Source organism: Crinia signifera, chromosome 2 (assembly GCF_055691185.1).
Source record: "Crinia signifera chromosome 2, ASM5569118v1, whole genome shotgun sequence".
Lineage (NCBI taxonomy): Eukaryota > Metazoa > Chordata > Amphibia > Anura > Myobatrachidae > Crinia > Crinia signifera.
Window position 1 is genome coordinate 235,949,630 of NC_139218.1, and position 18,909 is coordinate 235,968,538.

Genomic DNA, 18,909 nt, shown 5'->3' on the forward strand with positions numbered 1-18,909 from the left:
ACAGGGTTAGGGGGGGTGCGGGGAGGCGGTGGGGACCCCGGGTGACCGCCGACAAGCCAGCGGGGACCAGTGCGAAAGTGGACACTCGCGCATCTAGTGCGTGCACGTCCCCTTTTGCAGATACAGATGGCGGGTGGCTGGGGATGGCGGCTGGCATCGCCATCGCCATCCCCTGCAAAGAAGAGACCCGCTCCATCTGTACCTTGAATCCATGGCATCATTGTCTGGCATGGTAACTGCACTACTAATGAGCAGAGTGCATCTGCCAACCATTAATGAGCTCCATGTAACAAGAGTTTTAAAGAGAGTAAGGAAGATCGTATCAACTTCAGTCATCCATTATAGTTTTTTTTATAAATGGATTAAGGTACTGATGGCACGTACAAGGAGATTACCTGACCGTTTCTTCCCGTGTACTGTCAGCTATTCCTATGTTGAATAGTGAGAATATACTTTATAGCTGATAAATATGTTTGTTTTACTGTGATGTGTTTTATTGTACTGGTGTGTTGTTAGAAAAATAAGTTTGTCAAATTCCTAGTTTTTTTGATGATGATATATATTGTATTCTTATTGGTTAGGATAATGACGAGCTCTTGTCAGCTGACGATGCAAAAGCTATGGATGTTATTTGTCATCGTTGTGTGGTCCCTTTTCAGTGTTTAAGAACTTCATGCCTCACTTGTTAATTGCTTACTTTATTTTATACTTGTATAAGGAAAAATGCAGTCTTGCATAGATATCCTATGCCACCATTCTTTGTAGCAAAATATTACATGACAGAAATGCAATTTAATAATTTTTATTGAGAGATATTATAATATCAATAAATGTGGGAGAAGAAGGAAACCATAGTCCTGTTTTTGGAAAAGATTCTGTATTACATGCAGATCCGTTAATATATCGGAAATCCATAAAATAATTAATATTTTACATTTTTTTCTAGGTGCGTCATTTGATAACTTTTATGTTTGAATAAAATATTGCAAACAACTGTAAAGCAGTCTCAAGGAAATACATTATTCATTTAAACCAAAATCAATTTTCCAAGGCTGACTTTTTAAGTTAGTCATGTTCCCAGGAAAAAAAGGTTATGTACCTCTGCTGTACGGGTTCAGCTGTAAAAGCCTTGTAACTAAAATTGCAACTGGCAGAACAGCTTGTTCCTGACTACTATGAGTGATATCTTCTTTGTCAGCGGAAAGATATCATGGATTTATATTTAAATGTTGTTAAAATAGTGGGCAAAAATGTTATGTCACAATAGCAAAAGTAACAGTCCGGGAATGTACATTTTGAGGGGCCTTAGAGCAGTTTCCAATTTTAATATAGAAGCCACCAAACTGATACATCTGACAAACTGAATGGCTGGTTCTCTATCCCCCCCCCCCCCCCCCAATACAATACAATACAATACAACATATGATAATAGTAGGACATTATAAAAAGGAACATTACTCCTCTAGGACTTTGCACAATGATATTATCTACAGATTTACAAGTAATACTTCTGTTGTGTAAAGATGTTCTCTTGGATTTTCTTTTTTACTTCTTCTTTGTCAGTGTATTTCTTATCTTTTTGACCAGTGTAAACAACCCAAACGAAGTCATCTCTAAAGCAAATGTTTCCACGTCTTTATTAATATACTTGTCTATCTCTGCACATAAAAAACAGTTCCAGAATAACTTCATAGTTATGGTGCCCATAACTGTACAGTATATCCATATGGGATTATAGTAGCATGCCTCCCAACATGACCCATGCCAGGAGGGACAAACTACGCTGCTCATGGACTTTCCTCTTAATGTAGGATTGCCATCACCTGTTTTTGAACAGGTTAACTAATAAGAAAGGTGTTTCCCCACAGGTGATGGCAATCCTAAATTAAGAGGAAAGTCCAGCAACAGAGCATTGTGTCCCTCCTGGAGAAGGTCATGTTGGGAGGTATGTAGTAGGGCAATTTAAAAAGGCACATTACTCCAAGGACTTTTCACAATAATAGTATAGAGATCTTTTTAAATACAGTTACTATGGCTTTATATTTCATATTGTAAAGTCTATTGTATATTACTACTAAAAGGTGTCTCTTGATCAAGGTTTCTGATTAAGAAAGTACCACTGAGGATCACATGTAGATTTGTACTCCTGTCCACAAATACTTTACAAAGATGCAACAGTATTCTAATTTATTCTTCAACTTGAATTATTTTGATTTTTAATTCTCTCTCTTTTTCTCTGTTAATAGGTATCAAGCAGCTGTGACTATATGTTTGTTAGTGGGAAGGAAACCAGGGGATCAATGAATGCCCAAGCTAATTTTACCTACGAACACCTCAGTGCACTACTAGAAATGACTGTATGGGTGCCCAAACTCCCTTTATCCATCGAACTATCTGACTCTAAACTAAGTCAGGTGAAAGGTTGGAGAATTCCAATTTTACCAGACAGGAGGTAGGTACACAGATTATATATGTATTGTGCCCAACTAAATACTAAAGCTAGCCATTCAGTTATGGAAATATACATTTATGTATTATTACGTTGCATTGAGCAGGGCCCTACTACCACTACTGTATGTCTTTTTGTTTATACCCAGTTTGTTTTATCACTGTTGTTTTCAATTGTAAAGCGCAACGGAATATGCTACGCTATATAAGAAACTGTAAATAAATAAATAAACAAATTGTAGAGTTCAGTTGAAGTGCAGAGTTCTTGACAACAATGAAGTGATAGAGTGTGAACCTTTTAAATAGAAAATGGAAATGTTTTACATACAGTATTTTTTAACAAATAAAAGCAATAAAATTAATTTGCCTGAGGTACTACAAATAAAAACACCTTTCTTAGATAAACTACAGGATATCTAGGAGAGTATCAAAGATGTACAGAAACCAACAAAAACGGAAAGCTCCTGTCTGCTGTGGAGATGGCTTCGATAATGCTCCTGGAATCGCCAGAATTAAACATAACAACGTGATAGGAGATAGGATAATCAGATTAGTTTAATAGTAGTACTGTGTAGTGCACAGGGCATTCCCAGAACAAACAACATTTTTGCAACTTGTACATTTTAGATATGGCTAAGAATAGAGGATATTATATATGTACTCTGATGAAGGAATAAACTCTTCAAAACTGTTAGTACCCATAAGCTGGCTGTGGTCTCAGCTTATTTAATTGCATTTAGTCCTCTATTTAAATGCTGCCTGGACCAAGAATCTTGCTATGTATTTTTAATTTGGAGGGTACTGGGGCAATATCTTTGTTTCATTCAGGAGTGCCGGATCTGCTATATTACACAGATAGATAGATAGATATACACACACACATACATAAATCAAACAATGTCAATAAATAAAAGGATTGCTACAGCCAAATAGCATCCACAAATATCTGCCACTATGGCTCACTCCAGGCTAAACCACAAGCTTAATACAGAAGGTCACAAGCATTACACAGAACCTAGAAGGACATTATAGTATTAGAATGTTGTACACTCCAATCAATGTTCTTCATTTATACCTCAAGTGCTTCTGTGAGCAGTATTTTATAGCCGACATTATATTGATATTGTGCAAACCATAGCAATTTACTTCTCTATTGACTTCTTGTGAGAGATTACTTTGTTTTTAAATAAGGGAAAGTAAAATATCAAAATGATCAATAAATATGATAACACTTTATCAATGTGTCTAAGCAACAAAATTTGGTGATCATTTCTGTGACCACTTGCTGACTGGAGGATTGGGAGTATGCAAATAAATAATAATTTGTTATAAGCTTTAGGGTATAGTGATTGTGAGGACTGTAGCAGTGTTTATTACTTTAACAAATAAATACTTTGTAGCAGAATGTAAACATCAGGTTTTGCTCAGTATGTAATGTCCTAAGCGCCCATACACTTATCCGGTTTGGGCCGATTCCAACCCAATGAATTTGCCTGAGAAATCTGGTAAAATCAGATGTGTCTGACACCCCCTCCGACCCAATGCACGGTCCCGTGTGCATCAGGTCAGACCCTACAGATTGAACCTGCTGCAGGTTCAATCTGTCATCTCTGACCCATCAGTGACACATCACAGGTGCTGGGGTGGAGATCTGGTAATGACATTTGCTGGGTGGCAGGGTGTGAAGCTGCTGCTAAATTTTTTTTTTTTTTTTTAATATATTTAAATACTCTCAGCCAACCAGAAGCGAGGCCACTGATTGAATTTTCTCAGCCAATAAACTGGCCAGTCAGTCTTTTGAACATATTTGTTAAAATTCAGCAGCTGCTTTACTCCCCGCCGCCCGGCAAATGCTGCTACCCGCTCCCCATAGCTACCAGCTGGCTGGACCCTGCTTCCAGCCCCCCACCGCAACAGCTCCCCGTGAGTTATTACCTGCAATAAATGGCATGCGATTTATTGCATGTTAAAATGGCACATCAAGTGCCAATTCGCATGTGAGGCTCCCTCAAGTGCATATTGGTCTGGCTTGTCCTTGGGAGAAGTCAGACTAGTGTATGGGGGCCTTTACACAAGGTAAAGGTAGTGTATTATGTTATTAACACTTGTGTGTGTGTGTATGTATGTATGTATGTATGTGTGTTTGCATAAGGCCTGCGGATCTGTATGGGAACCTTGCAAATTCTTTCTAAATGAAACTTAGCACTTACTGCAAGGTTAATGCATCAGGTTCAGGAACTAGGCTGTAGGCTAATTAAGCACTTCACATACAGATGTAATCTTTGTGCCTTCCAGAGCACTTCAGTGTGCACATCTATTTCCTGTCTTTTACAGACTAGAAGTGTACTTATATAGAAAGACTATACAGTATATTGTACTTAGAACAGAAAGAAGGTGAAGTATGAAATACAAAGCTCACAAAAACTAAACAATGTAAGTGTAATACTATGGGGGAAAAGATCATCAGAAGAACATATCTAAGGACATCTGCCAACCCAGGTGTTTGGAGGACTTATTATAACCGATACAAAATAACAGCACTTGTTAAATTAGTGTTTACTTAATATTGCCTGTACTATTCTATATAAAACAGAATTTTCGGTACTACTTTACTTTCACGGCGCCACTAGAAATCGCGGGCATCGCGGCCATTGAATGCACTAAAAATCGGGTGCGACACGACCGACGCGATGCCCGCGATTTCCCATAGGGAACAATGTTAAATTTCTCAATTGACCCGATTTTACTGTTCAATGCCTCAATTGACACGATTTTTGCATAGGAAACAATGTTAAATGGCCCACAGAGGCCAAATAGGCACCCTCAAGTGTGAAATGGCCCCCACAATTGTTAATGCCACCCCACGATCAACGTCAACCCGAAGTGTGGCGAGCGCAGCGAGCCCGCGAGGGGCGGCGGTACGCGTCCTACGACCTTTTCATACCCCCACTATCCACGTCGGCGTGGAGTTGAGAATAGAATAGTGTGGCGAGCGCAGCGAGCCACCGAGCCCGAAGCGTGGCGAGCGCAGAGAGCCCCGCGAGGGGACGCGGATACCTTCACAGGTAAACGCGTCCCTTCGCGGGCTTCACAGGTATCCTCGTCCGCTCGCCACGCTTCGGGCTCGGTGGCTCGCTGCGCTCGCCACACTATTCTATTCTCAACTCCACGCCGACATGGATAGTGGGGGTATGAAAAGGTCGTAGGACGCGTACCGCCGCCCCTCGCGGGCTCGCTGCGCTCGCCACGCTTTGGGTTCACGTTGATCGTGGGGTGGCGTTAACAATTGTGGGGGCCATTTCACACTTCAGGGTGGCTATTTGGCCTCTGTGGGCCATTTAACATTGATTCCTATGGAAAAATCGTGTCAATTAAGGCATTGAAAAGAAAAATCTTGTCAATTGAGAAATTTAACATTGGTCCCTATGGGAAATCGCGGGCATCGCGTCGGTCGCGTCGCACCCGGATTTTTAGTGCATTCAATGCCCGCGATGACCGCGATATCCTATCTGTCCTATCTAGTGGCGCCATGAAAGTAAAGAAGTACCGAATTTTCTAGTATAGAACTTACCAATCGCTATTTAATAATATTTACACTTTTTGTAGTTAGATTTTATTTTATTTGAAGATAGATGGTATCTACATTTTGTTAATACTGCACTGCACGACATATAAACATACCTGTAAAGTTGGAATATAAGTGCTGGCTGCCTGACCCAGTGCTCATCAGTCACCACCGCAATGGGATACTGGAGGCAGGCTGGGCACTGTGTGCCTGTGTCCTTTGCATGCTACTGCTGATCACCGGGTAAGGCAGCCAGCACATACTCTGTATTGCATACAACCTTACATGTATGTTTATATATGCTAACTATATATGTTTATATATGCTAACTGGCTCCACACTGCAGTCTTTGGTCGGTTCTGCAGTCACTGCTGATTAGAAGAGCCAGTTCTAGATTTTCTTGTATTTTTAATATCCAGAAGTGTACAATAACTTTGCATTCTTGGTGGTGCAATGCTTAAACACCATACGGTATTGTTAAGGTACATGTGTTCCAAAGGCAGATAAATCGCATGGTTGGCACGACTCAGAACAGAGACACGGAGTCTATTACGCTGGGAGTGTTCACCAGAGAACACCGCAACAGTAGGTTTTAACCTGGAGAATATGAACCGTCAAGGCAAGAGTTACTGCAGGCAGGGTTGACACAGCAAGAAATAAGTGCGGTTTTACTGTGACTTGAATACTGTACAGGGAACTGCAGGTATGGCTGTGATGTAAGTACTTGAACTGAGTAGCAAAGTGACAGAGTACAAAGGCAGGGTTTTCAGTAAACTGGAACACCTTTAAAGGACAAAGGCTAGGACCAGGAACACAATCTGGGAAACAGGAGCTGTGGCCAGGAACACCCTCTGGGAGAAAGAGACTATGACCAGCAAGGCTTTGCATGGCTGGACTGACTGCAAGATAAAGGGGAAGGTGGCCAATCCCAGGAGAGCAGGCTGAGCTCAGGTAATGAGGTAGTTCAAAACAGCTGCAGTAGTTTAGCTACACTGATGCTATATGCTGAGCACAGGTAATGAGTTACGCCACAACAGCTTAAGCAGTTGAGCTGTGCACATACACTGATGCTTGATTACAACGGCTTTGACTGCTGCCAAGCAACAGACAGGAACAAGACTTTCAGAATTCTGACAGCACAAGTCATAGGTATTAAATGATAGAGGCTACAATAATCAGTGGTTTAAATATACAGTATTCTATGATCATTGTCACTTAATTCACACTATAAGTTGCAAATTATTGACCCCAAAATATTTTGCAATCTTCACTGTTGAACCTATTAGTCATAGATTATGTGAAATTGAAGTTATTTTGGGATTTAATACATCCAAATAATTTTAGTATTACACTGAGGGCCAGATGCACTAAGCTTCAAAAGTGAAAAAATGGAGAGTGATAAACCACCAACCAATCAGCTCCTGCCTTACATTTTTCAAACACAGTCTGTAACAAAGCAGGTAGGAGCTGATTGGCTGGCTGTTTATCACTCTCCATTTTATCACTTTTGAAGCTTATCGCATCTGGCTCTGAGTCTGCAAGGCGATAAATATTTATCCATCAATATTATTAGTGCCCAGAGACTTCCTCTTCCGGTTCTGTCATTGCCACAATGTTTGTGTCACACTCCAGAACTTTATCATGCAACTTACCTTTGCTTCCAGTCCTGCAGGCCAAGTTTTCTTGTTCCACTTGTGTTTTGGTGCTGGTTGCCATTAACCCATTGAGTGGTATGCCCGGAAATTTTCGTAGTTCGGGCACCCGAGACCTCCCGAGCCGCCCCGAACATTCCTGAGCCTGCCACCTGTTGTAAACGGCGTCTGGGGCAGCAGATGGGCCCTGGAGCTCCGCCATACAATTGCCGGAGCAGAGATGAGGAGGAGAGACAGGAGGGGGTGGAGCGATGAGTGTGTGTGTGGGGGGGGGGGAGTTGCTGGAGCAGGAAAAACCTGCCCTGGTAGGTTTGACCTGCCCCAGCAAAACCCACCGCTCAAGGAGTTAAAGTTAAAGTTTGCTGGGAGTCCGAACCGCTCCAAACATCGGTGATCCAAGTCTGGCCTAGTCACAGTTTGGCTTTCCTTGCCAAACTCTGGAAAAGCCCATGTCCCACTGATACAGGTCGTCCATTAACCCATGAGATGCCTACTTGTACAGAGGAGGACGTGATCTACACTGGAAGTAGGTGAGTATAATAATATTTTTCAACAGCTCCTACATGGATTTCTACTGGCAAAGAGGACATATCTACATGACAACAAAGGTAACTATGTATGTATGTTAGAACTGTGCATGTATGTTAATAAAATTATACTTTCTACAGTATGCATGTTTTTATTTTGGTATTGATTGTGCTGTGGAACTACAAGTCCCAGCGAGCCCTTTAATGCCCCGCATGCAGGTACTTGTGGTTCTCTTAGTACCTGCACGTGGGGGAGGCTTGCTTCGTCTTATTGTTCCACATCAGAACCCAATATTATTCATTTAAATCTTATTTTACACAACCCAGCACCCACTAACCAAGGGTGCTAGGGATAGCCCCAGGCTTCAGCCCTGGCCTTTGGTGGCCTGGGGGACCCCTTTATTGGGGGTCCCCCACTCCCTCTGGGACCCTGGCCAGGGCTGACCAGTCAGGTGGTAATGCTTTTGCCATGGGCACTTACATAATAAGTGTCCCCCAGCTGTGGCATTACCCTGTTGGCGCCCAGTGCTGGTATAAAAAAAAAATACAGGGGACCCCCACTAATTTTGTCCCATGCATTTTTGTAAGACAAGTCCAAGAGCCTTGTGCTGGTTTTGGAAATACAGAGGACCCTCATTCATCTTCCGTATTGCTGGAGCCAAAGAGCCCGGGCTGGTTCTGCTCGTGGGGTGGGGGGAACCTACTCCATTTTTCTTTTAACTTATACCTAAAAACTGCACATTCACATTACTAAAAAATAATGTAATACCTTCCCTTAAAAAAATCTCAAACGATTTCTAGTTTGTTCCAAAAAAATCGCACCATACTGCATGTGCGACTGTCGGATAAAAAATTTCACGTGTGATTTGGTGCAATTTTTTATGTGACTAAAACAATGCACCCTATTATGACCAATGTGGAAAAATGTGTTTTATACAAGGGGGACCAACTCCCCCTCTCAGGTGCATTCAAATTTGTTTTTGGTTTTGATTTAGCATTTCTCCCGAGCCACACTAAAAATCTTCCATTTTGGTTTCACGAATAACATAAATAAGAAATCTATTTTCAGTTGTGCTACTCTGTTTTAAATGACAACCAGTGAGTAATGCAAATGGAATTGCAAAGAAGATAATGAGCCTAGTTTGGTTTGCTGATTACATTTTTTTAAACCACCTTGTATTTGAATAATGTTTGTTTTCCCCTAAAATAACCACAACATGCACTTGTATGATCTCCTATGTATAATTTGCTAATAGGAAGCATTTTACAGAAAAAAATTTGAATTTGTGTAATGCTTGTTTTTCATTACAATGGCCATATTATAGGCTGAATTAGTTATATCATCTCTTTTTTGTTAAGCAGCCAATATTTGGTACAGCAAATTGTTGTTTTAGTAAAAATGGAAATATAGCAATTTTTGATGTATATTTTTGTTGTCGCAGACAGAAAAATGAATAGCCCACACAAAATTAGGCTGTCAAGAATTTTCCCTCAGTGCTTATAAAGTGCCAGCTCTGTGCTCTCGTTATGCACTATAGTCACAGGTACCTGTGGCCCCAGAAACACACCCCAGTGTTCCCCATTCCACCACGCAGCTACGCACTGGTACTTTAAACATAAGAAAATTCCAAATTCTCCTCTTCAATTTTCTGCACCGCTGCTTCCTAGTGATTTCAGCCAAGGGGAAGATCAGTAAGTTTGTTTTGCAAGAGAGAGAGAGAATAGAAATGGCTTAATTTTTTCCATTTAACTCCTTCTTACTTGAACCAGTTGTCTATTTGTCACTACAAGTGCACATTTTGAAACAACTATATAAATATAAAATCTTTTCCTGGCTTACACATTGTGGCTTGTTTGAAATCCGTGGCTGCATTCAGTTTTGTGACCTAGCTTAAACGCACATATTCGAGGCTATGACTTTTACTGAGTACATGAATTTCACCTCCTGCCTTAAAGGGCTGGTGCAGGATGAATGCTAAAGCCAATTGAAGTCTCCGACTGCCGGCTGTAATTCTTACTCTAGAGATGCTTTCGTACCTGTGAATAAATCACACTAAAAGCAAGGAGAATAAGCTCTGTTCAGGGAGGCTCTCTGCACTTTAGTGTAATGTTTTCCAATTTCAAGTCCTCTTGCAAAGGGCTACTCACAAGGCACGGCAAGAAAAATGCAGTGACTATGGTTTTATGGGAATAGTTATGTTATGGACTGGAAAAAAACAGTGTTGCGTCCTCCAGACCAGTATATACTGATCTAAACAGACATATTCCTAGAACAATATAGTTGAAGGATATTGATCATAACACAATCTAGCATAAAGCAGTGTAATATTACACAAAGTAAACAGAAATACATATTACCCAAGCTATAATATAAATTGGATTCTCTTTTAGAAACGATTCAGGCTAATAGAAAATAAATGTATGCAGCAAGGCAGTTTTGCATTAGCACTTTTTGATCATTCGTCTTTGCCACCTTCAAACAAATAAATTAGCATGTTTTAAAGTTAGACTCTGGATTTGCCTATGGCAGTTGCATTTTGAGTCTGATTCTGGTTCACTCGCAAAAGCAAATTATCTCTCTAATGGACAAAACCATGTGCACTGCAGGTGGGGCAGATGTAACATGTGCAGAGAGAGTTAGATTTTTTTTTAACTTAAAACTGATATCTATACAGTATATTGCAGTGTAAAAATAAAGCAGTCAGTATTTTCCCTGCACAGAAAGAAAAATAACTCACCCAAATCTAAATTTTTCTGCACATGTTACATCTGCCCCACCTGCAGTTCACATGGTTTTGTCCATTAGAGAGAGAATTTGCTTTTGCGAGTGAACCAGAATCAGGCCCATTGTTCAAAGGCTGTGTACAGTGGCAGCAATGTAATGTAAGAGTCAGTGCAGTGATATTACATATTGAATACTGCAGGCATTTGGCCTGGTCCAGAATTGTAAGTACTGTAAATCAGGTGTATTTTATACCAAAAAAGCATACAGAAAAAAATCCATCGGATTACCTTCAACTCAAATTCATCCGTTTTCCAACAATCTCATGTCAGTTTAATTTATGCAGATATTTACTTGACAATGTTCTGTACTGTACCTTATACTGTAAAAATATACCAATGTGATTTTTGGTACAGTATGTCTAGTGATAGGGTGGGGTACAGAGATTTTAAAAAGTACTGATGTACATGCAGTGCCAGATTAATAATGTGGTGGATTAATTTACAGGCCTCCATATAGAAATAGGCCCATCACAATGACACGATAATGGCTGGCCACCAGTTGACCACGTGGTTACATAGTTGGGGATATACTAGGGCTGTTAGTGTAGAGCAGGCATGTCCAACGTTGGCCCTCCAGATGTTTTGAAACTACACATCCCAGCATGCTTTGCAATAGTTTTAGCATTCTCTAATAGCAAAACTGTGGCAAAGCATGCTGGGATGTGTAGTTTCAAAACATCTGGAGGGCCAACGTTGGACATGCCTGGTGTAGAGGTTTACACATGGCACTTCCCATATACAGTGCTGTTCACATCTATATGGCACTTATCACACCCACACAGCACTGGTCACTCCCACATGGCATTGGCCACACCCACACAGCACTTGTCACTTCTCCTGTACTTCCCACAATAGGCTCTTAAACATTTTCAGCTCCATGCCCATGTAGCACTTAATTGAGTTCTGATTACATGGTGGTTTCTGTGTACTAGATTTGAATTGAAAAAACATAACAATATTTTAAGCAATACCATATCTGAGAAAATAACAAACAGTGATATCTAAGGTTCAGGTAGTAACTCCAAGTCAGTTAAACCTGTGAGCTAAAAAAAAAAACAGAAAAGGTTAGCAAGATATCTGACCGATCAGACTATTACTAGTCACACAGCAACATTAGTTACCTGGTATTATAATCTGCAATGCAGTATCTCACAGAAGACACCTCAACCACCTGACCTCGATCAGATGGGGCTGATAAAGCTTAAACTGGATTGACAGCAATCTCCCAATCTCCCAACAATTTGACTCCTGCTTCAAATGAGGAAACCCCACATATGTAGAGAACAGATAGTAGAAGATGATTTTTTTAAATAAATTATTTATTTTAAGAACCAATTGAATAATGACAGTGCAAAATAGCATTTAAAGGTAATAATAAATCACATAGAGAAAACTATAATATATTATAGACCGATCAATAATACAGCTCAAAAAAATATTCTGATAAGATACATCAGTCTAAACACCGTAGAAAGGATCATAGACCTGTCAAGAAGTTTGTTCTTTACAAAAGACAGAACAGTAATATAGGAAGAATAAAGAGAAAAGGGGGACAGGGGGGACGGGGGGACGGGAGTGTATTTGGCAGGGTGACAAAAAGGCTGTTAAATAAACAGAATAAACTATTCAAAACAGAAGATCTTAAAAACTCAACCATAATGTCGGCATTATAAGATAAATATTATCAATTCCAATTAAGCTATAGGTACTATGGAATTATACATAGATAAAGCTTTAAATTCAAACCAACTGAACCATATAGATTGATTTACCTGAGTGGAAAAATATATCTCATCCATATTCATATAAAAGTCAATGCACTGGAACCGTTCCCAGGCAGTTGGTAGGTTCGAAAATCTGCAGCGCACTGGTTAAACTGCTTTAGCAGCGTTACTCAGGTGCCGCAATAGGGATTTTTTATATGTAGAGATGGGCATGTCAGAATGGGGCAACAGCCAAAAGTCAGGCCCCTGGAGAACTGAGAAGCTCACAATTTCCTTTGACAGTTTTAAAATATTGCCCCAGTACTGAGAGATTAGGGAGCAATCCCACCATATGTGTATCAGTGAACCCTGATCCTTACCACATCGCCAGCAGAGAGGAGAAACAAACATTTATGCAAAACAGTACTTCCATGCTATTAGAGCACAAACTGGGTTTATGGTATATAGTATTCCAATTTACTTGAATCCCTTTGAGAAAAGTATTTCTCCTAAGACTCTTGATAAGAAGAAGTGGGTAAGAGAGTTTTTAAGATAATTTGATATACGTTTTATATTATATGGGTGCGGGTAATGGCCCTACATATGCAGAGATTTGTGCCAGAGATTCATAACGGGAGATTCAGCACAAGAGATTTCACTCTCTCAGATAATGAGATACATACAGATAGATGTGAGGAGGCAGCGTCAGCCGGTGAGCGGACTGCAGGTGGGCATCGACGAGGCGGCGTCTGGCGTCTTCAGTTGCTTAGAGCAGCCCTGCTCATCTGCCCGCAGCCACACATGTGGGATATGAGCAGGAGTTTTCTGAGCAACTGCTCTGAAATGTCCAGCGGGTCCGTTCTGAATCCTGGACAGATTCAGAACGGCGGGGGCGTGCATGTAAATCGCTGTGTGGGCTATATACACAGCGATTTACATGCGTTTTCAGGGATTTTCTGAGTGATTTGTTAAAATCGCTCAGAAAATGCCTGAAAATTGTGGCCGTCCCCCAATCCCTCAAATCTCCTCTCTGAGTTACTGTACTGAGGACTCCAGGCCAGAAAGAATATATAAGCGAAAGGCGGTAAACATTGTTAGTATAGTATGGGTGGCGAGGAGGACAAATAGATCCAAATCCAGTGTCAAAATGTGAGGGGAATGCCGAATCCGTAGCTTCTTGTGGTGTAGATGACTGGGTCAACTTCACCCCTGTCAGAGTAGGAAGTTTCTGGCTTGTTGGGGTAGATGGTATGGGAAAATGCACATGGGTGGGCAGGTGGGGGTTTTTCCTCCAGGCTTAGGGGGATGTTCAATCCGGCATTTACGACTCTTGGATTTCCCGACAGTCGGAATCCTGGGTAATGTTCGGCCAGCTCGCCTGCAACTCGAGAGGCAGAATTCAATATTCCGCCTGTTGAGTGGTGAAAAGGGGGCGTAGCGGTGAAAATGTCTGTGGATTGTACAGAAACGGCTGTGAATTCAACAAAATAGATCCGACTGGTTTTAAAGTCAAATCTGTTTTAGTGAATTCTGCCTTTAATGCTGTCGGAAATAGCAGCATTGAATTGATGGGAGGTGCTATATTCCCTGTCGGAAATAACGCTCGAGATTGAATGTCAGAAAAATAGTAATTGAGGAAACAGCACCAAGAAATGCAGAGACCATAACCAAAATCCAGTGGGTGGAGAAATAAATGTGACATTAGCATTACTGCTTGGGTGTAGCAGTATGGATTTGCCCATTTAGAGAGGCATCATTAATAGTAATATGAAGACCTGGAGGATATCTAATGTGGGTTATCAGTGCGAAATAGCCAAATGCATCAATAAATAGCCAGTGAAATGGAAAATCAGGAAATAAACAAATTTCCTCAGAGGGGTTGGAGATATGGATCCTATAGCAGCAAATGTGAGATCACTGTAAAATATGCCAAGGTTGTTGTCATCTCAGTATATGCGATGGTAAATTGCAAATAACCATAGAGAGAGAGAGAGAGAGAGAGAGGTAATAGAATATTGAAGCACTTGGTCTAATTGCCAATCATTTTGGTTAAATATCTAAACCAGCAATGAGATAGTCAATTTAGATTTCTCATAAACCGGAAATATTTCTGTATTAAATATTACCTTTTAATAAAAGATAATCCTTCTTTCTAAGTCGATCTAAATTAATAGGTAATATGATAGGCAAGTATCATTTTTTTAATTAAGTTTTTAGTATCATCACATTTCTATCTTCCATAGAAAAGAAGGTAGACACACTCTTTTTTTCGCAGTGAAAACATTGCAGACTAGTAGAATTGCAGAAGAATTAAATCCTATAAGACATGTGGTTAATGTGTTTCAAGGGAAATCATATCAAATTAATGTGATTTCTTTTAATTGGTCCAGCAACACTAATGCACTAAACGTGCATTGTAAAACGAGAAAAAAGAGTAGCAAGGAATGGTTCTGATTTGGCTAGCAGATGTGAATTGCTTTTCATCGTTTTACTTTATTTCTGGCTTGGTGTGGAGAGGCATAGTGACTTTTTTACTTCCATTTAACTTTATTGGGTGGTCATTTAGAGTTGGACATAGAGAACATTCATCCAAATGTACATATGGGCCCTGATTCTAATTGACCAGTCCCTTGTGTGTTCGCACGGGGACGATGTTGAAATTCTACGGATTCACATATTCACATATGCGCATGTGCAAGGCTTTTGTGCCGGCGCCTTCGCCGATCTTCACAGCCGGCGTGACGCTCACACAGGGGGGAGGGGGGTAGGACAGTGGTGGATGGGGGCGGTGGCAGTGCTCGGACATGGGATCGCCCCCAAGTCAACCAGAATCAAGCCAATAATGTGTGTAGCAAATGTACATGTATACATACTAATTTTCATAAACTCCTGGAACTTAAAATAGTATATAAAAGGCATCTACATGATGAAAAGTTTAAAGAACACCAATATATACTTTTTGAACTTGAAGAACTTTGAAAACATGAGTCTAAGTTAAAAAGAGATAAGGCAGACATCCATTGTATCTGTATTGGTAATTTCTAAACGGACATAAATCTTCTTGGGCAGACTCCCTGGCAGAAAATTATCTATTGTATTTGACTGCACTGCTTTCTACAGATCTATTTGTGAATACTTTTTATACAACATGATTTAATGTACTCTAAATAAAAGAAGCATTTGCTATCAAGGCTGAAGCATATAACAAAAAAGTATAAAGAGTTTACATTAGTTCTGCAATCACTATCTAGCTAGCAAATGCTGTCAATATCAAGGCAATATATTCAGACTCAACTCTCAACTATTGTAGCAATATAATGTATTGCCTGTCACAAAAAAGTAATGCCCTAAATCAGTGGTCTCCCACCTTAATCGAGGGTGAGCAACTCAAGACAAAACAAAACCTAGAGCTACTAAAATTTGTCCAATGCCCCTGATACTATGCCGCACACCGTAATGCCCCTGCACAATATGCTGCACACTGTAATGCCCTACACATTATGCCACACCGCAATTCCTCTGAAAAGTCATGCTGCACACCATAATGCCTATGATACTATGCTGCACACTGTAATGCCCCTGACATATTATGCCACACATTGCAATGCCCATCACACCTAATGCAAACCTCCCAACTTTGCCAGCGGACAAGGGAATGCATGCGCCAAAATTTTGGCGGCACTAATTTTGTCAATGTGAGGGCAAAGTCAGTGCTGTGTGAACTGCTACAATGTACCTCAGCCCCTCGGCCTGCCTGATTAAACGCATGCACAGTGTCTAATCCCCACAGGACTGTCCCAAAAAACTGGGATGTCCCGCAAAAATTGAGACAGTTGTGCCACTGACACAAGATGCTGCACATGATAAATGACCTGCTTATTGCCAGGAGTCAATACTTATTGACAGGGGTCAATACTTATTGCCAGAGGTTAATGCTCATTTCCAAGGGGTTATTGCTTGTTGCCATAGGTTACTGTCCGTTGCCTGGGGTTAATGTTCATTGCCTGGGGTTAATGCTCATTGCCAAGGGGTCGCTGCTTGCTCACCTTCGTTGTCTCCCCCCACACCCCTCAGCTTCGAAGGAGACAGAAGCTAGAAGTCATATTTCACTTATAGAGAAGGGAGCACAGGGCTGCAGCGTTACCAGGAAGTGCTGGGAGCACTTATCGCTGTGCTTCCGGCCAGGCACTAGAGGTCAAATATGACCTTTAGAGTCTTTCACTTCCGAAGTAAGGAGTGAGTGCCTGCAGGGGAAGGCAGAGGGGGTGGCTGCGGAGTACGGGGGAAGGCAGAAGCAGCAGGTGGATGGGAGGAAAACAGTGGTCGAGTCACCTGGATTACTCAGGTGAGCTACCGGTAGCTCACCAGCGACATTATAAATACAGTATATAATATTATATATAAAGAAGGAGCCACTTTCATTGTTAGCACCGGGCGCGCAGAGGTGACCAGACTAGCGTGTGCTTCACCGGGACAGGGACTTCCAAGAGTCTCACATGCTGTTTGCTTGTCCATTGCCATGAATGGGTCCGCCTAAACAGAATGCGGTGGATAGACTGATTTGATTGCAATAGGTTCTTCTGTTTTCCGCTCTGCCAGTCCCTGCAACAGTTGCCTGTACTTTACAGAATTTTTTATTAATACTTCTTCTTACATATAAGGCAATAAAATGCACCAACATACATCTTTCTCAATATCTCCTAGCTCAACCTTAGTGCTCTGTACAAATCTCTCCTCCTTGCACATAACCTGCTACAGGTCACAGTTACAGGACCCACTCTGGGGAATGCATACAAGAATTTCTTCTATCCGTCAAACCTGCAAGCCTCTGACCTTAGGCTAACATCATTGTGTGACTGAATTATAAAGTACACCAAGGACTTTAGCAATCTGGCTAGACTAGAATGCCATATGTAGAAATGATTGTAGATTGTCATTAAAAAGAGAAAGGAGAATGTATTTGTTAATTGAGTTAACCTTACACTTTCCTAATGTACTGTATCAATATTTATGCATAAAATGTACAACCGCAAATAGTGATTCTTACCATTTTCCTTTGTTGACAGGTCCGTACGTGACAGTGATGATGATGATGAAGAGGAAGATAGAAAACTAAACCGGGGTTGTACTCTGCAGTATCAACATGCCACTCTCCAAGTCTTTACCCAGTTCCATACCACCTCTTCTGAAGGAACTGATCAAGTGATCACAATGTTGGGCCCAAACTGGCTTGTAGAGGTTACTGACCTGGTTAATGATTTCATGCAGGTAGAAGACCCAAAAATAGCAGAAATGGTTGATAGTAATACCCTAGCTGGAAGGGAACCCGGTACCACGGTTTTCAAAGTGAGTACTACGGTATTAAATGGATGTAGTGATTTGTTTTTAGCAATATGTCATTGGTTGCATTGTGGTTGATACACAGTTGAATGCAGGTCCGTTATGTAGACGGATCTTGCATGTTTTATCCCTGCACATGCTCTGTAGTCAGGTGCACGTACTGCGGGTGATTTTGAGTCGGGTTTTTCAAAAACTTTATTAAGAGCATGATAACAGGGGATACAGTAGGTCGACCACTAAAGACCAACAGGGCTTAGGTCGACATGACTAAGGTGGACAGGGTAGGAAGGTCGACACAAGCATTAGGTTGACATCATACCCTACCATCCACTGGGGCGTGGAGGGAATATAATAGTGTGGCGAGGGCAGTGAGCCATGCGAGGGTATGCGGTACATTGGTATGGTGTCCATGTCGACTTACATTGAAATTCGGGACAAAAAAATATGAAAGACTCATGTCGAACTTTTGACTGTTGACCTTCCCATAGTTGAACTATGCTTATGTCGACCTTAGCCATGTCTACCTATTTCATGTGTCGACCTTTAGTGGTTGACCTTATGCACGTCTATGACCCATACCCATTAACAGGCTATGCTAGCAGAGTTTTGCATATGCAGAGATATTCCTGCTATATATACAGATTCTTGGCACCAGGAGTAGGGGCATTGATTGTGATAATGCCTTAGACAAATCAACCTATGGCATAATATCTGCATTTTCCCCTGTGTATACATGTGCACGTGGGAGTAATTGTGGCCAACTTGCATTCAGTTCTGCGGTGGCTCCCATAGATTTCATTTACTGAGAAGGACCATGCATATGTGTGATGCTTTCTGCTCATGTTTGTGATGATATATTACAGGGCTACAGACCAGATCTTATGTCCCTT

General features: G+C 41.0%; 1 protein-coding gene across 1 annotated transcript in view; it reads left to right on the plus strand.

Moving 5' to 3' along the window:
• TMEM132E (transmembrane protein 132E) overlaps window positions 1-18,909 on the plus strand; it is a 415,763-nt gene that overhangs the window by 389,065 nt on the left and 7,789 nt on the right. The window contains exons 6-7 of the mRNA XM_083174037.1: window positions 2,247-2,452; window positions 17,746-18,025. Of these exons, the coding sequence (XP_083030163.1) occupies window positions 2,247-2,452; window positions 17,746-18,025 (486 nt within the window). The remainder of the gene's footprint in view (window positions 1-2,246; window positions 2,453-17,745; window positions 18,026-18,909) is intronic.